Below are 25,547 nucleotides of genomic sequence, written 5' to 3'. Positions count from 1 at the left end.
CACGAGTGCTGCCAGTTAACCAACCGAACTAATATAGCTGATCGTTTATCCTGGGGTTGCTTCTATACTAGTATTACTGACCAGTCTTATGTTATATTGGCAATAAGTTGATATACCAGCATGGCATCTAATCTGATACAGGTCTCCAATAACAGGGGAGGCATACGCCAAAGGAGCCAAAGAAGAAGACAGTATAAATGTAAAGTCATTTTATACACTACATTCTCACGGTTTTGACTTTTGAGTTTTGACGGAACCTTGGACAGGAGATGAAGTGGAAGGGCACTGACCTCTATAATACACTGGACAGGCTATGTCGTACAAAATGACAGCTATATTTTTTGTAATTGTGAGCAATAAAGTGTTTTATTATTATTATGTTTGTGCCGATTTGAAGCGCCACCGGTGAGCGTACTGTGAACTAATTACATGGAAAATTACAACCGCCATTTGCAAAATAGTAGTTCCAAGTACACTCACTACTGCTTTCACATAGCAATCAGCGCCAATATGGCGACTTTCAAATAGGAACATTTTATTGATAGCGATCGCCTGTCCAGTGTATACAGGCAGGTGTATACAGGTCAGTGTGGAAGGGTGAATGAGTCGTTTTGCTGTTAGTTGTGAACGTCTTGTATTGACGTGTGCCGTGAGTCGTCGCAACGCAACTGTAAGGTAATATACATCTCGGTTTTGACAGATCACGGTGGCCAGTAACACTGGTATAGAAACGAGTCATCATCTGGACTAAGCTATGTTACGGGACCCTGCCGAATGACCCCTACGCTAGATATTTAAGGTATCTCGTCAGCTCTGAAGCTGTTGACGATTTCATTTGGAAGACTACACTTCTATATTGTGTAAACTTAAAATTAATTTTTGTCTCGTATGAGGCTATTTTTGGGTCATATTTTATGATAATGAGACATTTTTTTTATAATAGTGATGATTGTTTGAAATGATTTTATGCTATTGGTGTTTTCAGTTTTTACTATCGTTAGTTTATTTATTTTACATCTATATGTTCTATGACAATAATGAATTTAAATTATTTACACCATTGTGAGTTCAGTTCCTTGTTTTAGCCTCTGGGGCTATGGTCATGTTTAATGGACAAGATGAAACTTAACTTTCGCAGAAAGTAAAAAGATTAGTTTAGGTTGAAACGGTTAAAGTTGTTAACAATTCTTAGGCCCTTTGTTAACTGCTGTATAAATATTAAAAAAAATGCAATAAACTAATTCAAATTCTCTGGTAGGTTGATACCAAGATTGAAAAATGTTACTTATGTGGTGTTCTCTCAACCAAAGCAATTTAAGAATATAATTAAGTTACATAAGCACAGATTAATAATAATATGCCTCAGGGACTAATTCTGTACATATTTATAACACTACGAATATTTTGCAGCAGCAGCATCTTTTTATGCCAAGACAGAAGCTTTTCCTTACCGATTCGATAGGGGCCAAGATTTTCATGATTTTGTAAGTGAAAGGCATGTTTTACAATGGATGACTTATGGTAAAACGTCATAGAGTCGCCGAAGTTAGCGACTGTCGAATGTTAAAGGCGAAACCGCACTAAAGCGACAATTCACGTTCCACAGAACTGACGTGTCGCGTAGTGCGGTCTCACCTTAAGTGTGTTGTAATGTGAGATTCCTTGAATGAATGGAAATATCCAGATTTACTCGACTACGATAGATGAACTATCATTACCTACAACATCGAGAGTCTAATTTTTCTCTACTGGAGGTATTTTGTGAGACATTCATAATAATTTGACATCACACTTCCTACATCTGGTAACTCGCGCTCACAAAACTAGTTTACTTTTATTGTGTGAGTCCATCTTGCATTGTTCGCTACATGTGGTGTTCCATAGTATATCACATAGACTGCCATTACTAATATTAATTATAAATATTGATATTTTAACTGTGAAAGCGTCGTTTTATACAATATCTTATTTATTTACATGTTTAAATTTTTATTAACGCGGTACGCGATTGGAACTTCGATCAAGATCAAAATTGTCGTTATCGACGATAAAAATTTGACTTACGTGTAACAAAATTGGACTATTCTATAGTTAGGCAGTACGTCCGTGACGCGCGTTTCCGTCGCAGCGACGAGCGACGCCGCACCGCAGCGGCTGCGGTCTGCCGGCGAACCAGTAACACAATCACCTCACTTTATGTCCACACATTCTCTTGAGTTTCGCGCGCTCCTGTAAATATTGGAATAGGGAATAAGCCTCTCGCACCCTTCAAATTAGTTAGCTTCTTGCCTCTTGGCTTAATACTTTTTCAAAAGAATGCTAGTGTACGGTCTGTCAAGAAAGTGAAGAAATTAAAAATTGGCAACATCATAGTGTCATCTCTTTCAAATGAATCTAAGAAAAAAAGGGATGACACTATGATGTTGCCACTTTTTAATTTCTTAACTTTCTTGACGGACTATATCTAGGACCGACATGTAATTTTATAGAGGTCCTATAAATAAAATAGAATAAAGTGTATCTGCCTGTTTGGTAAGAAGATTCTTTGGGTCCTTTAACAGGACAAAAGCTATCTTACTATTGTCAGAACGACAAACGAATTCCGCAACATCTAGTATACATTTAAGTCGGTAAACATATTGCAATATAAAGGGCCATGATGTATTTGTATACCTAGTCGTAGAAGGGTCTGTGGGGGTCCCGGGCGGGCTGGACGGCCTGGTCGGGCGAGGCGCCGCAGTCGAGGAAGTTCCACACGAGGATGGTGTCGTCGTGCGACGAGGACACGATCTGGAACTCGTCGAACTGCAGCCGGAACACGCGCCCTGTATGCTCCTGCGCAGAGAAAACACGTATCTTGTATGTGTGTGTAGTGTGTACTGTGTTATTACTGTAAGGGCCTATTTCACCTCTTCCTGGTGCCGGATAGGCTATCCACAATTTATCTGGCAGATGCTCCATACTCTATCTGTCTTGGAGCGTATGTGTGCGTGTACTCACCACGAGCGTGCGCAGACAGAGCTCCTGGTGCGGCGTGCGGACGTCGAGCGCGGCGCGCAGGTCCCACACCTTGATCTTGCCGTCGTAGGCGCCGCTGACGATGCGCTTGTTGTCGAAGCGGATGCACCGCACCAGCTCCTCGTGGCCCTCCAGCACGCGGATGCACTGGCCGCACTCGATGTCCCACAGGCGGATGGTGTTGTCGCTGGAGCCGGACACCACGAGCCGGTCGCGGTACTGCAGGCACGCGATGCCGCGCTTGTGCCCGTTCAGCGTGCGCACGAACTCGCACGACGACGTGCTCCACACCTACACATTAATGTAAGATCACTTTAGATATAGGTTTAGCATCGCTCGGGAGAACTGGAGCCTGTAAACGATTATAAATAACGATAAACGTGTCATTGTCTGATCACAATCTACCAATAACGACCCATCTGATCATTAACCAACGAATATTGTGCCACACTCACGGTATTGTTAGATCAGTAACCTTCGATTTTGACGACTGATCTTAGGTTTAAAAAAAAAAAAATTAGGTTCTAAAGGTAACTCATAAAACAAGATGAATTCCACAACACTGACTGGGATACTACACTTATATGAAACAGTTGAATTTTATATAAAAATTTTTTAAAACGGGCTTTGGCCCACCACACATTCCCACCACTGTATCTCCTGTGTCGCCAGGATCGACAATAATTTTAAACGGTTGTAGTACCTAATTACTTAGTACTTACCTTTATAGTCCTATCCCCACTAGCGCTGACGATGTATTTCTCGTCGAAGTCGACGACGTTGACGGCGGCGCGGTGGCCGACCAGCACGCGCCGCAGCATGATCTCCGTCGTCGACGTCATGTCCCACACCGCTATCGATCGGTCCTGGTAAACACATAATTAGGTATTGAACAGTTCATTTCTTTAAACACGGGTTACTTTTGTTGGGAGAATGCTGTATGTGCGTAAGCAAGCATAATATGGACATTTAGAACAACCTGTTGCATGTACACAGCATTTTAAAAGTACGCCACAGGTTCTTTGCTTGTAGAATAGTATATCAAATATCAATCGTCTAAAACGGACGCAGAATTAATTTCTAGTATCTAGTTTCCTACAACTACGGCGATACAATTAGGCTTCAGTCTTGAAACCAGCGGGTAGCGGGGCGGGAGCACCGCGGCGCGTGACAGTGTAAAGATTTATATGGATTAGTCATCTAGTACGAAGCGCGCCGCTCGGTTTTCTAGACCTATCACCTGTCTATATAAATCTTTACACTGTCACGCGCCGCACCTCCACCGCGCCCCTCCCGCCCCGCGGCTGTCCGCTGGTTTCGAAACCAAAATTCTTAAAGTTAATCAAATTTCTTCAACGGCATATCATCATCAATCAATAAAAATCAATCTCGTCATTACCTTGCTGCAAGTGACCATCATGCCGTTACAGAATCTGAGATGGAGCACGGCCTCGCAGTGGTGTATGAGTGTGTTGAGCATCGCGCCGGTGGCGACGTCCCACACGCGGACCGTGCTGTCCGAGCTGCCGGAGATGATCGCCCGCTCGTCGTACTGCAGGCACAGCACCGAGCCCGTGTGACCTTGTAGCTCCTGCCATGAATATGAAGCATTGATAGCATTAGAGATGAGACTTTAATTTTTTATTAAGAAAAAAAAAAACAAAACAAGATCACATGTATTTGGATTTGTGTAGAACTACAGATGTGCTTTAACATGAGAAAAAATACAATGGATCCATACATAGTTCTTTTCAAGCAAAGTGCAGCATAATCACTTTGCAAAGTTATTGACATTATTTGTTATGTTCAACATGGAAAAAAAACACTGGACTGTTTTATTATTATTACTTGTATTCGAACTTTGATCTAATAAATTAATTATAATATATTAGCGTTAAGTAGTTGTAAGACAGGCTAATACAATCCATATCAGCTGTGAGTGTGAAAGATTAAAAAAAAATTGTGTTGTGTTAAATGAAGGTTTACCTTAACACACTGCAGTGTTTTCCTGTCCCAAATCTTGATGGTGTTGTCTCTCAGTCCTGACACGATTTTGTTGTCATCATATTGCAAACAGTACACACCCTTGGAGTTTTCAGATCTGCAGTTTATCCTCTGAAACATTTTCATATGTAATCCATACTAATATAAAATATGTTATAGTTTGTCTGTTACCTCGGCTAAACCTCTTTGAGTCCGGGAACGCGATAAGCGAATTTCCTAATTTCCTGCAAGTATCCAGTCCTAAATCTTTACAAACTTTAAAAATAAATGACAAGTTTATAGCCTCCTCCATTTTTGATAGTAGGTTATAAAGTACCTGCAAGTTATGCCTGCCTTGTCGCCAGTTGTCCTCAATAGACTGTATGTCCTGTATGATCTTGGGGTAGAGCTGCCGGTAGAAAGAGTGAGATGGATGCTGGCAACCTGGCTTTGGTTTGAATAAGTACTTTATCCTGAAAAATCATGTCATATTAAAACATCAATCGATATATTTTTGTTCATACTAATTGCCAAACGTGGGTGTTTGAAAATGCTTTAGGATCTTTGAGTAAGCCGGCGACTCAATAAGAATAATTAAAAGAGTGACGTGTCGATCGATGTTATTATCGAATAACCGACACTTCACTGCATAAAAGTTAAAACAACAATACAGATTTTAGACTTGTGACTAATACGCGTGAGCATTCTAAACTCTAATTTTTCCTAACGCGGCAAATTCATAAAAATTATTTAAAAAAAAATTACCATTCTCTTCTCTCAGCTAATCCTCTCCACAGGGAGTTGGTCCTCACATTCCTCTCAACGAGCTTCTTCCACAGCATCCCCTCCGAGATCACACGCTGCCACTCCCGGCAGACCAGCTCCGCAGCGCACAGCGAGCTCGCGTCAAGATATGATAGAATGTTCTCTGCTACATGATCTAACCCCTTCTCTGTAATATAAAATGGTATTCCTAGATAACATATCAACAACAGTTTTGGTGTTACTGAAGTGCAAGTGTCGTCCTGCTTGCAATAAAATTATGGTTCTTATAATACTAACTTTGTGTAAGTTATTTTTGGTTAGTACCATAATATATTTTTTTGCATTTTTTGCCTTATGAAGCAGCTCCTTTAGATGTCAGCCTTAAAAAACCTTTATAATATTAATTGTACACAGTACTCTTAACCGTGGGTGTATATATTATGATTGAGCACATGGTTTGTTTAGAATAAATGACATGTGTCCAACAACTCACTGGGCAACATGGAGATGAAGTCTCTCTGCAGCATGGGTTTGAGGTATGAGTTGATGTGGCCATGCTGGTAGTGGCACATCTGCGACAGCAGCTGCTCCACAAACTCCACCTGCAAACAAAGAGCTTTAGTTCCTACTTATATTCACTGGAAGTAACTACTAAGTAACTGGATGTACCATCGAGGAAATTGATTCCGAGGCAGTTTTCAGACCAACATCACTTGTTTGGATCATATCAATTAATAATTTTCATCTATTGGCTGGGTTTGACATAACGCGACCAAACTACGAGGGCTGCTATTTATGTATCCGGAACTGGCCACTTACAAGAACAATATTTAAAAAGTAATTACAACATTTGAAAATAGAACTCTTTGGTTGAAGAATACATTTTGTTTCGTGTGACTGTCAATTATTTTTCCATTGTGGCGTCATTTTGAAAATTGCGTGTCTTCATTTGCCATGGATTTAACGCGTGAACATTTTCGTGCAATGATTTACTACGATTTTCGGCGTGGGCTAAATCAACAACAGTGCTTTATTCAACTCACCGCAACTTTTGGAGATGAAGCACCATCAAAAACCACTGTTTATCACTGGTACAGTGAGTTTAATCGTGGGCGGTCTATGCTCACGGATGAAAATAAAGAAGGTCGCCCAAAAACAGCTGTTGTCCCACAAAATATAGATGCTGTGCGGGAACTAATAATGCGTGATCGTCATGTTACATATCGCGAGATAGAGGCGTCCTTAGGCATAAGTATGACGAGCATACATAAGATATTACACGAACATTTGGCTGTAAAAAAAATATGTTGGCGTTGGATTCCGCACAACTTGACAATCGATCAAAAACGGGCTCGTGTCGATTGGTGCAAAAAAAAACCGGCCAAGTGCGAGTCGGACTCGCGCACCGAGGGTTCCGTACAAAGATCTAAGTATTTGATATGAATTTCAACTTGATAGCTCTACGCGTTCATGAGGAAAAAAGTAATAAGTTTATATTTATTAAAAAATATATATTTTGTAATGTAACTAAAAATTTAAGGTTTTCGAAATTTTTCCTTTATGTGTGCTATAAAACGTTGCTTCATGCCAAATTTCAAGATTCTAGGTCGACTGGAAGTACCCTTTAGGTTTTGATTCCCTTGCGAGTACTTGCGAGTTTCAAAATATGCAGCTTAAATTGCTGTTTCTTTTGATTGCGTTGACATAGAAGTTTGATTTTGTTACAGCTTAAAGGTATTATAGACCTGAGTATTTGGTATGAATTTCAATTTAATACCTCTACGCGTTTATGAGGAAATGGGTAGTAAGTTTAAAATTATTAAAAAAAAAAAATATTATGTGATGTAACTAAAAATTTATGGTTTTCGTAATTTTTCCTTTATCTATGCTATAAGACGTTGCTTCGTACCAAATTTCAAGATTCTGAGTTCACGGGAAGCACCCTGTAGGTTTTGATTCCCTTGCAAGTGTCGAAAATTTGCGGCATAAACGGCTGTATCTTTTGATTGCGTTGGCTTAGAAGTTTGATTTTTTCACAGCTTCAAGGGACAGTAGACCTGAGTAATTGATATAAATTTCAGCTTCATACCTCCACGCGTTCCTGAGAAAAAGGGTCTTGACAGACGGACGGACGGACAGACGGACAACAAAGTGATCCTATAAGGGTTCCGTTTTTTCCTTTTGAGGTACGGAACCCTAAAAATGATAAAAAAATACAACCGTGGTACGTCAAAAGCCGTTTATAATATCTACACAGGTGATGAATCTTGGATCTATGCATATGACCCCGAAACTAAACAACAGTCAACGGTGTGGGTGTTCCAAGATGAGCCGAAACCAACAAAAGTTACTCGTGCAAAAAGTACTTTGAAGCAAATGGTCGCCTGTTTTTTTGGAATTAATGGACATGTGGCTACAGTGCCATTAGAGAATCGTAAAACGGTTAATTCTGAATGGTATACGACCATTTCTTTACCAGAAGTCTTTGAAGAAATAAGAAAGGACAACCGACAACGCAGAATCATATTACATCACGACAATGCTAGCTGTCACACCTCAGCTGAAACAACTCAGTTTTTGGAGGGTCAAAAGATCGAATTGACTGGTCATCCGCCGTACAGCCCTGATTTGGCACCTAACGATTTCTTTTTATTTCCATACTCGAAGAACAAATTACGTGGTCAACGTTTTTCGAGCCGCGAAGAGGCTGTTGATGCGTTCAAAATGCACGTTTTGGAGATACCTCAATCAGAATGGAAAAAGTGCTATGAAAATTGGTTCTAGCGTATGCAAAAGTGTGTCGATCATCGCGGCGAATATTTTGAAAAGCAATAAAACCATATTAAATGATATATGTTTGTTTCTTTTTTTAATTCCGGATACATAAATAGCAGCCCTCGTAAGTAGGTCCCCCATCTGCCTAGGAATCAACTTTTCTGATATTACCAGCCCAGATGTACCATTAACCTTTTGATTCCAATGCCATAGCTTGTAATTAGAATGTTAATGACTATATCTTAAAAGAAAACAGTTAACTACTAAAAGTTCTTTAATAAAAATGTTCTTTTTAAAGGAAATAAATTAATCAAAAACTCTATATAATACAAATTATTAATACTTTCTTGTATAGCATTTTGCATTATCATAGTGTTTTCAAAATATTACAAGAAGTGATTTCATGGAATTTTTCTGAATTATAAAATATTCAAATTTTACCTGGTCTGTTTCGTTCCATCTTGAGAATAAATTGAGGCATGTGTTACGTTCTGCAATATACTGTGCCCCACTGGGCGCTGGTCGCACTCCCGAATCTAAAGATGTCAAAGATGTCACCTGTGGAATTAAATATTTTGTAGAATCACTCTGGATTATACAATGTGTAATGTATGAATGTGTATTAATAAGAGGGTTCCCTCTTCATCAGGGGTAAAAATAAATAATAAATAAAAATTACAATTATGTAACAACTTATTACATATTTGTTTTTAGTTAAATGTGCTCTATCTCAAAGAGTGTATTATAAGGTTAAAGTTTCATAATGTTAAATATGCAAGCAGATAAAAAATGAGCCTACATTATTTCTAGAATTTCAATTATAAGTTTATATTGTGTTTAAAATAAGTATGTACTCTTACTTTGAACATTGTATTACACATAACATATTTATTATTAAAAAATGTAGAATGAGCTGCTTTATGAATTAAATATAAGAAACCATGTTGTTGTCCAGAAGTAAATATTCAATTTGATATTGAAGGTTTACTCTTCTTGAATTCATTTTGATACTCGTCTATACAGATATCAATAGGGGCAGCCATAATGCTACCAATTTTACCCGTTGATTGTGGAAAAACGAGACACAATAGAATTTCTATTGTGTCTAAGTCACCAGTGACCGTATGGAGCTTGATGAATTAAATATCATGTTTTATCATGTAATAATTACAAAGGCACTTTGTTATGTACAACTTTCAATGTTTTTGTTTACATTTAGGTCAAAATGAACTGAAAAAGAGTACACAAGCGAAGAACATAAAAAGGTATGGTGTGAGGTACTTAGCCTCAAAGTGATGAGAAATAGGCAATAAGCATTGTTAAATGTTCACTAGTACATTCAAACAAAGCACCATAATTATTGTTATATCACTACACCCCAATTTTAACTACCATATTGCAAAATTGAAACGAAAGTGGAACACGAGTTATTATTTGAATTGTCTTCATAATAAATGTGATCATAAAAAGTATTATATATATACTTAAGCAGGCATGAATAATCACGAAATAAATAAAATAAAACAAGTTCTGAGTGAGAATGTGGGACAACTTATTTCCTTAGTTGCTACTACCAAAGAATGTTCATATATGTTAAGAAACAATGAGTCTCATAGAAAGTCTGGAGAGAGTACAAGATCCTTAGACTGGTGACCAAGGAAACGCGAGAAATGAGGTTGAGATCGTGCAAATCATAAAACTGCATTGCGGACGTAATGCTGTCTTTATCATTTTCTAATTCTAGCTTGAATTTTTGAAACAGTCCATTATATTAAAATGTTATTGAGGCCTCCAGCTTAGATTCAAACATGTATCCTGTAAAAAGGATAGAAATTACAACAAATTGTGTGTAGAGAGCCAAAGATGGCGGAACAGACAATCGTGACATTACTGGTGTCCTAATTAGTTTTAGATACCTTTGGTGTGGTCGAATCTTCTATCATCCAATCGGTTTCCATTTTCCTTTATTCACTAAACACATTTAACAATTATAGTCCACAAAGAAGATCACGAATAACTTAAACTAAAACAATTGCTAAATATTCATCGTTCGCATGACGTCAAGCACGTATATTTTTTTTTAATGAGTCAAGCACAGATGAGTCAAGTGCACAGATGACAGAACACTAATACTTGGTCAAGTGAATACGTACTTGTACGTATTCACTTATTCACTCCTCGCTCCTTAGATATGTTCTAACCGTTTCTCCAGCTATCGAAGTCATTTTCAACGTTCTTTTATTGTTTTACTTTAAAATGAAGCCAAACTTTTCTTTGCCAAACTACAGAGCAATCTACAGAGTGAAAAAAAAAGTGTCAAAAAGTTTCTTCTTCTTCTTTTTGTTAATATCTCGTCGCCAATGACAGAAGTAAAAAAAAAGTAACGCTGTCATAATGACGTAAAACCTGACAGCTAAGAAGTAGAAGAACCTGACAGCTGACTTCGTAATGTTTATTTGTATTTTGTGGTTGTTTTGTGGAATTTTGTTAAAATCTCGACAAATTTAACAAATAATTTGCTTTAAGATAAATTAAAGTACTTTTCATTACTGCAGTTAATGGTTGCAGACTGAAAATACATAAAAGAAAGATGTTGGTAAGGCTGTAACAAAGGTGTCTTAACTCGGGCATTAGTAGGTACATAATATTGTTGCTTGTTGTTACTTTCTTATTGTCTTTACTTTTTATGTAGGACATGATAATTATTTGCTTTATATTATCATTTGCTTTACAGTGAGAAGGACCACAAATCAATGACATAAGACAACAAAGTCGATGGTGTTTTAAATTCGCTTTGGTTCTGTGTATCCTTCAAATTTTAATGTGACCTGCAACTTTTCACAGACAAGTAAGTTTTCTACAGTGTTGAGTGTACAGTGTAGTGATGTCTGGCTGTCCATGCAAAAATGATGCATATTAACCCGTTGATAAACGAGACACAATAGAATTTCAATTAATGGTGATTGTTTTACTATGTTTTTATTTTTATTTTATTTGGAAAACTTACATCTACTGAAAAATTTTTCTGCGTGGGAGAGCCATGCTTCGGCACGAATGGGCCGGCTCGACCGGAGAAATACCACGTTGTCACAGAAAACGTGAAACAGCGCTTACGCTGTGTTTCGCCGAGTGAGTGAGTTTACCGGAGGCCCAATCCCCTACCCTATTCCTTTCCCTACCCTCCCCTATTCCCTTCCCTTCCCTACCCTCCCCTATTACCTCTTAAAAGGCCGGCAACGCACCTGCAGCTCTTCTGATGCTGCGAGTGTCCATGGGTGATGGAAGTTGCTTTCCATCAGGTGACCCGTTTGCTCGTTTGCCCCCTTATTATCATTAAAAAAAAACTAACTAAAAATTACTATAAAAGTAAGAGCCAATTACAAGTTTCCACTAATAATAGATAAAAATAGTAAAAAAAAAGAGAAGTGAAAATTAAAGTATACATAACTTTAAACTTTATCAAATCAATGATATCTGGATAGTGGATGGTATAGATTGACTCTCTAGCTATTACCGTTCTTGAGTTACAGCCTGGAAACATACAGACAGACAGACAGACAGACAACGAAGTCTTAGTAATAGGATCTTGTTTTTACCCTTTGGCTACGGAACCCTAACAAAGAAAGGGTGGTAAAATTGAAACAACTGCTGAAGCGGTATACTAATAGTATATAGCGGTCACAAAAAATGTTTGTTTACGGATGAGATTTTTTTACAAATTAAGCAACATTTTAACAAACAGAATGGTTTTATTTTTGCTTGAAGTTCTAAGGTTCAACATCAAGTTCAATAACCAAGAATGGTCCTTCCAACAAGGCTCTTGGTCATACAGCTCGGTCGGTTTGATCTTGGTTGGAAACGAACGTTTCGGACTTAATCCACTGAATTATGATTTTTGGTCGGTTTTAGAGAGTATGGCTGTAAATGCATGGACAGAGTCAGTGTTTCTAATGATAACTGGCCACAATGTCTAGAGGATGTTATTGTAGCCTATGAAGGCCAATTTGAATAAGTTTTTAATATTTTAAATTGTTTTACATTTATGTATTTTAAACTGATACACTGTAAAAGTAAATGTACTTAATAAAATTTATTTGCAATAGAAAAAAAAATGTTTTTCTTTGTATCAGTATTTATGGCAAGACTAGGTATATCTAAGATTATTGGAAAATATGTTGCTAAAGTTAATCTGTGTTTAATGTAATATTACTGTATTATATTATACACTATTATTAACAATTTTTAAAAACACGATTAAAAGACGTGTATTATAGCTTTTCATTTCCTTTCAGAACAAAATGCTACCATCCAACATCGAGAATCGGAATGCTCCGCCGGGCATCAACTCACGGTCCATGACTGCCGCACAGTCCGCAGCCGACCTTGAGGTTTGTGTTCCAATATTATAATAGGATCAGTATGTGAGTAGTATGCAATGTATACTTAATACGAATAGTACAATAGGACATATTACTGCAATTTATACGTGGTAGAGTCATGCTACGGCACGAACGGGCCGGAGAAATACCATGGGCTCACGGAAAACCGGCGTGAAACAGCGCTTGCGCGGTGTGACGCCGAGTGAGTGAGTTTACCGGAAGCCTAATTCCCTTACCTTACTTATCTCACCTACCCTGTAATCCTATTCTCCCTTAAAAGGCCGGCAACGCACCTGCAGCTCTTCTGATGTTGCGTGTGTCCATGGGCGACGGAAGTTAAATGTTTTCACGCTAGAATGCAGTCCCAGCATAAACAGCAAACAAAAAGTGTTGTTCAACATTGGACAATGTATTTGTCTGAATATCCTGATAGTAGATGACGCCCGCAACTCTGTTGCGCCAACATTTGTTTACCACGCGGGAACCGTACATTGTTCCGGGATAAAAAGTATCCTATGTCCTTTCCCGGGACTTAAAGTATCTCCATACCTTTCAGCTTAGTCGGTTCAGCGTTTTCGCGTGAAGAGGTAAAAGACAGACAGACACACTTTCCCATTTATAATATTAGTATGGATATAATATTAGTATGTATATTTATTAAATTATTACTCTATGGTATGGATAACATGTGCAACATGTCGGATTTTGGTCACATTATTTACTGTTTGTGCTAATAGCGCTCAATGCCTCCGTCAACGCCTCCGTCGTCTAGTGGTTAGGGCGTGGCTCTCGACTCCGGAGGTCGTGGGTTCGAATCCTGCGTTGGAAACATGCTATTTACAAGTTTGGTTAGAACAATGCAGGCTGATCACCTGATTGTCTGATAAGTAAGATGATCCACGCGTCGGATGGGCATGTAAAAATCGGTCCTGCGCCTGATCTCTCGCCAGTCGTGTCGGTTTTCCGTCCCACTGGGTTATGAGAGTGATAGAAATAGAGAGTGCTCTTGTGTACTGCGCACACACTTGGGCACTATAAAACTACTCCTGCGTAACAGGCCTGGTTTCAATGAAACTGGCCGCCGTCACCGAAACCGGTGTAGGGAGTATTATATAATAGCGCTCTTTGCTTGACCTCAGTGTAATATTCCACATTGATGAAAATGAAAAAAAAAAAAACACTACCACTGTTACCTAGGGATTGTAGATAAATACTTTTTTTAGTTATTCTACGTACTAACTTCTAATGCACAAATCACGACTAGGTATTATATTATGGCCTCATTGTTTACAATCACTCCATTTTGCACGTCAACATACGTGGCAGTCACGGCCCGGCTCTCGTTATCCGTAATGCTGTAATAGCGCTGCGACGCATGCCGCACCGGGTAGCACATGCGAAGCCGCGGCAGCCGGATGGCGTCAGCGGGAATGCTAAGTGCCAGCCTTAGAGCATCTTCAGATTTTATTGCTAGCAGCAGCAAAGACCGCCCGCGACAAATGGATGGCGCGGGCGGTCGCGTTACGTCTGCACTGTTTGCGATAATGTGAAGGCACTAAAGAGTCAGGACAACGGCTCAACAAGAGTATGTCATCAATAGGTTTGTTGTTTTGGCAAGTTATTCCCAAGTCTCCTTAAATCCCAGACCTCACTTTTGACTTCTGTGTATTAATTAGTGTACTCCTAGCACGCCTCACAATTTGTGTTTTCGCCAGGTACTTCGTGAAATAGAACACGTGTATTTCTCCCCGCCGGCGGAGTTCGACGCGGCGAGGTACGCGCTGGAGCACGCGCCGTCGCCGCCCAACTGCGAGGCGATAGAGCGAATGTTTACCAAACTTAAACGTCAACAGCAGGTGATACATCATTTAATAGAAAACACGAGGATGCATTTCTTCCGGTTGTCTAGCATGTGACTTATACTTTTTGTCTTTATCGTAGGTCGTGTCAGGTAAAGCTCTCCATCTCATATCCCAGCAGCGAGACAACTGCGACCGAGAGTTCGCCGAGATACAGAACATCAGGTCCCAGCTGGCCGACACCTTGCAGACCTGCAGAAGAGCGAGGGAGCGGCTGCACGCCGCCTCCAATCATCTCACAATTTCCACCTTTGTCATCCTAGCTAACGTCCGGAAGAGACAAATCATAAAATCCGTACTTAAATCCTTGGATCTTTTGAGAAGCCTCCGGAGTGTCGAAAAGGATGCAGCGGATCTGTTAAATAAAAAGGAGTACTATGAGGCTATAGAATTAATATTGAAAAGTAGGAGAGCCGCCGCCGTGCACAAGGAGTACACGTGTATCGCGGACCTCGCGGCGCGTCTGCAAGACACCCTGGACATGACCGAAGAAAAGCTGGACTCCGTCTTGGCCGGCGTCTGCTACGAATTCGACGAGCGCGTCTTTCAAAAATTGAAAAAAGCTTACGACCTCCTCGGCAAGACGCAGGCGGCGATGGAGCAGCTGCACATGCACTACTGCTCCGCCGTCAACGAGTCGGCGGTGGAAGCCGTCCGACCCTTCGTCGACGACGCCTCGGAGATGAAATTCGCCGAGATGTGCCGGGCTGTCCACGCGTCGAAGGCTCCGACGTGCCTGTTGAGCCTCTGCGAGAAGTTGTTTCTGGTTATGCGAAGCTACTACCTCCTGGTCGATTGGCATTCGAAAAACGACGACCGCCCGCCGAGCTCCAGCGATGTCCTCGAGATAGAGAGGAACGTCAGCAGGGAGTACATCAGACAGAAGTTGAAGGCCGGCCTCATTCGGATATGGCACGATGTGCAGGCGAAAGTGTCCATGTTCCTGAAGAGTTCGGGCCTGGAGGAGTACCCGTTCGAGAAGTTCATCCAGATGCTAGGTATTTTAAGAAAATTGACGCAGATCGCGGAAGTCTTCTGCGGCGACACGTCGGATCTGCTGCACGATTTTATAAAGACGCAGAGCGTATCTTACATCAAAAACTACCATAGAGGTAGAATGGAGGAGCTGAAGTTATTTTTGGAGAACGAGGGCTGGGAGCAGTGCCCCGTCAGGTCCGACTTTAACGTCCTCAGCCTGCAGGAATTCAAGCAATTCAGGAAGTATCTCAACCCCGCGACGTCGGACTCGGCAATCGCCGGCCCCAGGGGGACCCAGTCCGACGCGACGTCGTCGGTCCCGTCGCAGGACGACAGCGAGTACATGCTCAGGTACTTCGCGCCGAACTCCACCCGGACCCCGTTCGACATCTTCAGGAACGAAAATATAACGAACGACGACATATTCGGCCTGGAGCCGGAGTCGGACGCGAGCGACTACTCCGACGACGAGCCCGATGAGCTGAGGCGGGACTTCGTCGACGAGGCGGACCACGGCGACTACTCCGACGTCGCTGACCGCCCGCCCGCCAGCCCCTCCAGGGTGCGGGACAGCGTCATCGTCACCAACACAACGCTGTCCGTGCTCCGGAACTGCGGCCAGTACCTGCAGATCGGTCGCTACCTGCCACAGATATCCTTGGAGGTGATAATGCTCATGAATCAGCTCTTCGACTACTACTTCTACACCGTTCATTCTTTCTTTACGTCGGACTTGCCGGTTTCCTCCTCGACGTTGTACAGCACAAAACTCAACGCGACGCTGAAGAGAATAACAACCAGCATCGGCAGCGCGGACCGGGCCTCGAGCGTCGAGTTTCCGAACGTGCCGCAGCACCTGGACCTCGTGTCCGAGGAGAATCTGCACGGCCTCAGCGAGCGAATCGTGGCCGTCGAGAGCGTCGTGTTTCTGGCGAAGCAGTTCGAGCTCCTCCACCCGTACTTGGAGCACGTAGTCGACCAACCTCAGCGGATGATCTTGGACCACTTCAAGGAGTCGACCCTGGCCGCGGCGACCGACCTGAGGGCGCCGGTGTACATGTGTTCGGCATCGAGGGCGGTGGAAGCGAGCTCCACCCTCGTGGCGATGGCCCAGGTGCGGTGGAACGTGAAGGAGGTGGCGGTGGAGCACAGCCCCTACGTGGATACGGTCGTCCGGAAGATACAGGTGTTCGCGCTGCGCCTAGAGAACGTTGCCGCGCGAGTCTCGCTGAACGTACAAGTGATCAATTCCGTGTGGTCGATGGTCGCCAAGTTCATAGTTCACCTGCTGGTGGAGGGGTTCTCGAACGCGACGAAGTGTTCCAACGGCGGCAGGAGCCTGATGCAGCTCGACTACAGGCAGCTTTTCGTCAAGCTGGAGAAGATATCCCGGTTGAAGCCGGTGCCGTACCAGGATTACGTGGATCGGTACGTCAAGGCGTACTATTTGCCGCGAAACGAGTTGGAGGAGTTCGTCAAAACGCACACCGAGTACTCGAATAAACATCTGAAGGCGCTGGTCACCTGCGCATGCGAAAACAAGAGGGACAGGCAGGCGCTGATTGCCATCATTGAGAACAAGGAGGTTTCGTAAAATTATGAATATTATGTAAGGTGGACTGAGATCATAAATATTTCTGTATTATATTAATTATATGAATCAATTCGTACAAAAATACAAAATAATGAAATTAATTTGTTTTAAGAAAAGTTTGTTATAGGTAATACTTATTATGAATTATTTATATTAACTGTGTTACTTAATTATGTTTAGATAAAATAAATACTGCTCAAGTGCAGTCACCACATAAAAAGATTTTTGTAAAATTCCTGACGCTACTTGTGTTTAACTTTGTTTCCACAGGTCCGTCTACAAGCAGCATTAGGCTTTGGTCAAAATTTCTCTAAATCGCATACCTAATGAGATTTTAAAATTTTATAACAAGAAGGTCTACTAAAAGATAATACATTATACATAACAGTAGTATTTAAAGCTAATGAAACAGGCTAAAATTGCACTTTGCTTTTAGCTGCTTTCATCTACTGCTACCACTACAACCTCTGTAAAGAAAAAAAAAAGATGAACGTAATAGTAGGGGAGGGGAAGGTGCTAATTTTGTAGTCAAAAAAAATAAAAGCGTTTTTTATTTTAGCGGTGGGTTCAGAAACTGCAGCCATTTTAAAGTTTTGAAAAAGAAAATATATTCAGAAAATTGCTTATTTCGGTCAGATATTATTATATTTTAGACAACAAGGACTAAATCATTTAGTTTAGTACAAAATAAAATATCTGCGAAGCTCAGTTAGGAAAATATGAAGCTTTATTTTTTTATACTTACTTTAAAATGTCCCTACAGGCTTACCTAACCTTTGAGTCGTCAGTGCTTTTTAAGGAAGCTTCTTCGGTATACTAAGGCTGGTATAAATAGTCAGTACTCAAGATGCATTTCGGTCTCAAGACACGGTCCAGGCTCTGTGATTGATTAGTTGTCAAAATTTGGACCAATCACAGAGCCGAACCGCGTCTTGAGACTGGGTCGCATCTTAAGTACTGACTATTTATACCGGCCTTAACATCCCCTATCTTAATCTGACAAATCCGATGACATTTCAATATAAAAAAAAAATTGAACCCACCACTTGAGAAATCTGATTTCTATACTATGATGACTAGACACATGTCGGAAGCCTATACAAGCTTAATCTGGCACGCTCGAGCTAGTCCCGAAATCCCCTCTTCCCCTCCCCAACTATAAGGCATGTTCCTATTCTAAATATTATCTTAAAAATTAATAATCTCAAAAGACATTAGTTATAATACCTATGTTTACATGTTCATTATATGAATTTTATTTATCTAACATTATATCAAATAAACTGTTAACGATTTGTTTCTTTTAAAATCCCTTTTAATAAAATCAGAGCAAGCTTGGTCCCGCTTAGGCCGCAAATGCGTTAATTATTGGTCAATTTATTATTATGGTACTTTGGATTTAACCTTGGATTTAATCAATCAAATCAATCAAATCATTTATTTCGGGCATCAGAGGCCCAAAGGTCATTTTTAACAATAAAAGTGAAGAAATTAAAAAGTGGCAACATCGTAGACTAAAAATAAAACATATTACCTATGATTCGATGTCGTGCACTGTGCACAAGTGTGGGCAAGTGAAACAACTTCAAGAAACGTGCCATTTTGTGTTCCCTCTTAAACTCCATCGAAAGTTTTAGTAAAGGGTCTACCACTTTACTTAAAACAACTGACTTGACTCGTTGACTTTACTGACTACTTTTTTCATAAACCTATACAGAGTGTAACAAAAACAAGTGATAATACTTTAGGGTGTGTACGTGTTCCTTGTAGAGAGTTCACTGTGAAAGTAGCAGCGCTGAAAGACCAAAGTGAAAAAAAATATTCGTCTTTCAGAGCTGCTACTTTCACAGTGAACTCTCTACAAGGAACATGTACACACCCTAAAGTATTATCACTAGTTTTTGTTACACACTGTATATTAAGTCTATGACTTTTTTAGACTTTTACTAGACTTTCGACTTGACCAGAGTAGACAGAATTATAGAGTATACCATAGACTTAATATATACTGTCGTAGTATACCGACTTAGAACTGATGTTGAAATTTTTAAATTTGACGTATTATGACGAAAATCGTCGCTAGGGTTGTTAAATTGTTACCTACAAATTTAAGAGGAGTCCACACCGCCCTTTTTTCCATACAAACGTTGTCCCCTGTTTCCTCCCTGGATAATGATAGTAGAGTTATAATTTTTTTCCTGAATATCTACGGCCACTAATACAATGTCCCTATGTTTTCTTTTTTTTCATAATTTAATTATTAAATAAGATATGAACATTCAAAAACCCAAAAAATGGCCAGATTTTCCGCTGTGTTCAAACATCCAGAAAATAGATTTGGCTAGATTATACAAAAAAAAAAATAAAACATAGAAACACAGCTCAAGCCTTTCTTTAATCTTTAATGAAAAAAATATTTATTTATTTATTTATTAAGGTTACCAACAGCATATGCATTTAAAAAATTACAGTTGATAGTGTAGTACTAGTCTTCAATACCTGATGCACACACCTTTATAGGCAACACAACATTTATTAGTATAGTGTTAACAACAACACGCAAAATTACATTAAATAGTATTTAAAAACAATTATAAATTATATTATGAACATAAATTAGAAATAAATTAATAACTTAAAATTTAATAGCTGATCGAATTACATATTATTAATAACATTTTAAGAGCAACATAAAATTGATTCAGGTAATAATATTATGTATACAAATTATTCAAATTATTGCATTGATTAATTGATTTAGGAATATATCTTAAGTACGGGATATTGAATTAATTATTGGTGGGTAACTCAAAGCACTTTAGGACCTTTTTTATGAAAACATTAAAGTTGTCATGAAAAATGTCGACACTATTGTCCTTTGCACATGTGTAGCTGTATAAGTCACACATACGCTGTGGTGGGGCATGCTTCCCCACGTTTGTTCTCCAAGGAGGCCCACGCAAAATTTTAGTTAGTTTGTGGAGCATGGCAAGATCGTGGATTTTTCTCCGAACACCCTGTGGTATAATCTTGTAGAAATGTAGGCGCTGCAAGTGTCTGGTGAAGTGTCTTTGAGTTTTTTCAATTCTCTGAAATGATTGAGCGTAGGACTCCATACAGAGCTTGTAAAGTACTTAAATCGGTTAAGTTTTGGAGAAGGAATCAGGGGACAACGAATCGTTGATTTTTTGGATTTTCTGCAGTTGTCTCTATGGCGTTCTCCGGTATAAGCTTGAGGTAAGGGAGACAGCTATAGATATTACTACTTTTTTTTCATTTCTCTAGCCCCTGGTGTATCCTCTTAAAACTATGACATATTCGCTGGACGTGTTCTTCTTTGGTCGTATTGTTGTTTGTGTTTTGGCACATCCAATAAAAATTGACAGAATCCAATTTTGAAATCTTTATTTTAAATATTTAAAAATAAATTATATCAGCCAGCGCGAGGCACATTCCGTTCATAATCCTAGTGAAACCCGACGAATTTGACAGATATCGAAACCTGTCCGTCTCTTTGCAGTCGAACTACTGGTCGTTATGTCTATTGTGACTTGACGATCATCTGGAAAAACGACTTTTGTAAACTTTTCACAATGATATTCTACATATACAGATATGTTACGTCCATACTATTTTCCGGCTTAAATATCTTCTGAACAATTTTCAAATTCAAAATTGCAGACATTGACAAATTTGACAGATAAGTGAAATAAAAGATACGAAAAACCTTAGAGTATACATTAGGAATCTATAGAGCGCGCGCATCGCTCGTTCCCCGTAGTGCCGATCGTAAGCAGAAGTTCTATAGATACTTGTCAAACGTATAACGCAAGTCTAGTGATGTTCCATGCGCCATCGTAAGACGCATATAGGAAAATATGTTCACACTCGTGCTTACAGTTCATACCTTGTTAGAAGCACTCTATAGCTTGCTATAATGTATACTCTATGCGAAAAACCATTTACATAAAAGAGACAGTTCTATTTTTAAACGTCGAATCGTATCGCTGTCTCTTTCTTCGCCTGAGCTATGACGAAAATTCAATTTTTTTCCAGATTGTTCGAAAAAATAATTGAAAATGTAAATAATCGAGGTATTTATTGCAATCAAGACATGTGATAAGAGATTCCATGTGTTTTGTTTACTTTCGAGTCATAATTGGTACATTTTCGAAACACGCACGACGTCATTTTCAATTTATTTAGTGTCTTACCTACGCGGCACGTTTGTGACTGCGCTCGATGCAGACTAAACAACAGACGGCCCAATTGGGCCGTATTTGAAGCTTCACAACGCGCGCGGTAGTAACATATCTGGTTTGAGTATTTCATCATTGACTTTTCACGAAAAAAATTTTTCCCGCCATATTTTACCTGACACTGGCCATGGTTAAAAAGCCAAGCGCCATATTATGAAAAAAAAAGTATCACGGTTGACAGCTTTGACATTATAGGGAAGTTCATATTTTATCGACATTCGATCATACGATTGTTGTTAGTCGAACTACATATTTTTGATATAAAATAATTATTATAGCAAGTTTGTTAAAATGACCACTTTTCCATAAATTGGAACTAATACTAGTTTCTACAACCAATAACGACTAAGCAGCCATTTGCAACTTACGTCAGATTTAGTTCTCTTCCACCGCATAGGGGAACTGATTCCGCTTCAAATAGGCACACAAAACAGCAGACATTAATTTCAAAGGGTAATATATCATAAGTCCAGCGTACTAGTATAATGGAGGTCAGTGCTAAGTGCTAACCATAAAGTTAATATTTTTTTTAAGGAGGGGAAATTGCACTACGTCCCCCGCCCCCTCGGGGGAAGGAGAGGGGTATGTCGAACTCCCTCCGGCTCAGTGCGCCGGCGGTTTACCGTTAAACCCCCCCCCCCCCCCCATGCCCTCGTCAACGCTACACGTGGAGGAGCGGGATCGAAATACGCACCGCGTCCTCCGCAGCGCTTGCCGCTTCCGGCACCAGTCACCACATCACTGAAAGTTAATATACCTAGCGGAATAGACTATAGAGCAACAATCTCGGGCTGTCAAATGAAACCGAAATTGATTTACGTCTGTGTGTAAAAATATGTTTACGTATACACTTACACAAGCACGATTGAACACGAATTTTATGAGATTAAATTGTCAAAGTGCCGATAAGTGCCGACTGGACGTCAAAAAAAGAGTCCTGATGTCATGTATCATACGTCTCTTTTTACCACGCATCACTGATAGTGACATCTCTCTTGTTCAGGCCTTTGTTTCTTAATTCCGCTAGGTAGTAGGTAAGTATATTATCTTTATGGTGCTAACCACAGAAATAGATATAGTTAGAACCGCCGCGCCATGTCGCTCCAATTTGTATGAACACGAGCGTGTCACTTTTTTCATACCTACTGTGACGTCACAAGAGCGCTTTAGTGATGGGAATACCCGTACGCGCGGAATCGATTCGAAGGCATCGCCGCGCCACGTCTGTTTTGCCACTTTAATAGGTATATCGATTTTTAATCGATTATTATTCGAGTTAATATACAGAGGAATGATAAATCTAAAGATACGTGCTTGCCAGGACAGCTAGTAATATATCATATTATTCTAAACTAAATCACTAAACATGAACATAAATACATATTACATAAAATATAATTACCGAGTCACAAAATGTCCCAAAGCGAACATTATCATTCCTCTGTTTCATGTCTGTTTCGAAAATCGATTAATTAGAATCGAGAATATGTACAACACTATTTGCTTCATTTGACAAAAAAATGAGAATATTGAGTGTACCTCGAAACTAAGCGATGAGTGAAAGTATCGATTGTTTTATTTCCATTGCGCGCTCAATAGCGGACAAACAGAACGGGCTCTATAATTTTCTAACTAAAGCGGCAATGTATTATGAATCATGCGGTACACACGCAGTTACGTAGTAGGGTTGCTAAGGATTCCACTTCCGATTCCTCATAATGAGGAAGTTCCGCAATATTTTGGGTTCCTCTACCGCTACCGCATCCTCATAAATAAAAAAAAATCCTCTTCCGCTATCGCTTCCTCAAAATTTAAGAGGAATTTATGAGGAATTTCACTGCGCATGCGCGTCGCGTATCCAATCATGGCAACGCACACGCCAGAGCGCGAGAATTGTATCATTAACTCATCTTTTTAGGGTTCCGTACCCAAAGGGTAAAAATGGGACTCTATTACTGAGACTTCGATGTCTGTCTGTCTGTCTCCAGGTCTGTCTCCAGGCTGTATCTCAAGAACGGCTATAGCTAGCCTTCTGAAATTTTCACAGATTGTGTATTTTTGTGGCCGCTATAACAACAAATACTAAAAACAAAATTAAAATAATATTTAAGGGGGGCTCCCATACAACAAACTTGATTTTTTTGGCCTTTTTTGCTCGTAATCAATAATGGCAACAGTTACGCACTTGAAATTTTCACTAAGTCCTTAATTGTATGTGTACTTTAATGATTTATAATAAAATTAAAAAAAAAAATTAAAAAAAATAAGGGGGGCTCACATAGGTACAAAAAACACAAATTTTGGCCTATTTTTTCTCTATAACGGTACGGAACCGTTCGTGCGCGAGTCCGACTCGCACTTGGCCGATTATTTTTGTGTGCGTGTGTTGTGCATGTTACTGAGCTCCTCCTTAACTGCTGGACCGATTTTGATGATTCTTTATTGTGTGTGTTTTGAGAATAGTTTAGATTCATAGTTTGGTCCACTGGAAAATGCCCTTTTAATTATTTTTTTGTGTAACGTATGTACCTAGTTATGTACAGACCGGACAAAGGCTTTTGATTTGGGTCCGTTAGTATTTATAATTTCCTATCATCCCATACCTCATCCACTTCCTCATCCGCATCCTCTTCCTCAAAAAATATCCTCTTCCTCATCCGCATCCTCTAAATTTGCGCGTGACAATTTCTCTTCCTCCTCCTCTTCCTCATAATCACTTCCTCAACAACCCTATTACGTAGATTTCATGGTAAAAACTACAACCACCCACGATTAACATTAAATAATTGATTTTAAAATAAAGGATACATGATTTAATAATAAAATTACTTACCGATGAAAAGAAACGTATCCACTATTTAGACCAACGTTTCTAGTCGAATTTCCACAGCCCAATACGGCACAATTAGACATTTTTAGAATTCCGATTGACGTCCGATTCCGATAACGGTGGAACGCAGTTACGCAGACTAAAGAACAGACTTTCTAAATTTTGACATTGTACAACGTTTTGGAACGCGATGGCACGCGAAGTGCATACACATGGCAGCTATCAAATATATACTAGTAATCTGTGGCAGCTATATCCATTTCTGTGGTGCTAACCTCCCATTTATCGAATTTCAAGTTTGACTATTTGTACATCACTAGGCTAAGACAACAAAATGGGGAAGGCCGGTCGAAACTTTTCGTAGATGCCGCCACCTTAGCTTTTACCTGTCAATGATTTTGTCAAACAACAACAACAAATTTATTTAGTAGTTTTGTATAATTTCTGTATTAATTATATTGAAATCATTATGTATTCGTCTTGGCGTGTAAGTGAGCTAAAAGCTGAGCTAATGAAAAGAGGCGCATCGCTTAACGGAAGACGGGCAGAATTAGTCGAAAGGTATAACCTCAAAAATATTTGATTTTCATTTTTTTCCAATAAAATTAGGCACTTATAGCCAAAAAATGGAAAAAATGTGTACCTTTTTACAAATATTTTTAAGTTACGTAACAATATTAAGTAAATATTCAATTGGAGCTTGAATTATAACTTCTGTTGTTGTTATTTATTCTTAACTTTTTCACCTTGTAGATTGGAACTTTACTACCGGAATTTCAATTTTGGAAGTGCAGAGAATCAGTCCGTTGACGATGTGATGGATGTTCCTCATGTTGGGACATATCGGGACATAAATGCTAGTTCATTGTTACCTCATGTAACCCAAACTCACATACGACAGTAATTTTGCTTGTAAGTATACATAGCCCATGTACATAAGTACAAATATTTTCATTACAATTCAATCAAATACCTATAATCACCTATAATATTTTATTACTATTTTTAGTGATGACAAGAAAATAAGTGAAGCCTTGTTTTAGCAAGAGGATTTGGATTCAAATATGGGGGAAAATACCTTTATTAAAGGATATTGCAAAAAACTAT

The 25,547-nt window shown here is 39.6% G+C and overlaps 2 protein-coding genes across 8 annotated transcripts; one reads left to right on the top strand and one right to left on the bottom strand.

Annotated features, from left to right (window-relative positions):
• Positions 1–1,200: 1,200 nt before the first annotated feature.
• Positions 1,201–10,612, bottom strand: LOC121725672 (F-box/WD repeat-containing protein 11). The gene is made up of 11 exons (XM_042112716.1): positions 10,458–10,612; positions 8,983–9,099; positions 6,260–6,368; positions 5,767–5,953; positions 5,339–5,474; positions 5,005–5,133; positions 4,418–4,609; positions 3,741–3,884; positions 3,001–3,309; positions 2,674–2,835; positions 1,201–2,229 (listed from the first exon to the last, which is right to left on the bottom strand). Exons 1-10 carry the CDS (start codon positions 10,497–10,499, stop codon positions 2,674–2,676), a joined length of 1,527 nt encoding a protein of 508 aa, XP_041968650.1. The 5' UTR covers positions 10,500–10,612; the 3' UTR covers positions 1,201–2,229.
• Positions 10,613–10,984: 372 nt separating this feature from the next.
• LOC121725667 (syndetin) lies at positions 10,985–17,428 on the top strand. 7 transcript variants are annotated; one of them, XM_042112707.1, is made up of 5 exons: positions 10,985–11,133; positions 11,276–11,389; positions 12,834–12,929; positions 14,636–14,776; positions 14,862–17,428. In XM_042112707.1, the coding sequence occupies exons 3-5, from the start codon at positions 12,840–12,842 to the stop codon at positions 17,349–17,351; spliced, it is 2,721 nt and encodes a 906-aa protein (XP_041968641.1). In that variant the 5' UTR covers positions 10,985–11,133; positions 11,276–11,389; positions 12,834–12,839; the 3' UTR covers positions 17,352–17,428. The 7 variants fall into 7 exon arrangements, with proteins under 7 accessions (XP_041968641.1, XP_041968643.1, XP_041968640.1 ...); XM_042112709.1 differs by having other exon boundaries at positions 10,985–11,137; positions 11,276–11,345; XM_042112706.1 differs by having other exon boundaries at positions 10,985–11,137.
• Positions 17,429–25,547: the final 8,119 nt, after the last annotated feature.

The sequence above is a fragment of the Aricia agestis genome, chromosome 3, assembly GCF_905147365.1.
Source record: "Aricia agestis chromosome 3, ilAriAges1.1, whole genome shotgun sequence".
In the NCBI taxonomy this organism is placed as follows: domain Eukaryota; kingdom Metazoa; phylum Arthropoda; class Insecta; order Lepidoptera; family Lycaenidae; genus Aricia; species Aricia agestis.
Note: the sequence above shows the minus strand (reverse complement) of the source record. Positions and strands in the feature narration are given on the sequence as shown.

Excerpts from the sequence above, each read along its gene's own strand:
- LOC121725672 (XM_042112716.1), bottom strand. The coding sequence starts at position 10,499 with ATGGAAACCGATTGGATGATAGAAGATTCGACCACACCAAAG. Across the intron at positions 5,134-5,338 it reads AAGGCAGGCATAACTTGCAG|AGGATAAACTGCAGATCTGA; the intron begins GTACTTTATAAC and ends AAAATGTTTCAG. Across the intron at positions 4,610-5,004 it reads AAACACTGCAGTGTGTTAAG|GAGCTACAAGGTCACACGGG; the intron begins GTAAACCTTCAT and ends TATTCATGGCAG.
- LOC121725667 (XM_042112707.1), top strand. The coding sequence starts at position 12,840 with ATGCTACCATCCAACATCGAGAATCGGAATGCTCCGCCGGGCATCAAC. Across the intron at positions 12,930-14,635 it reads AGTCCGCAGCCGACCTTGAG|GTACTTCGTGAAATAGAACA; the intron begins GTTTGTGTTCCA and ends TGTTTTCGCCAG. Across the intron at positions 14,777-14,861 it reads AACTTAAACGTCAACAGCAG|GTCGTGTCAGGTAAAGCTCT; the intron begins GTGATACATCAT and ends TCTTTATCGTAG.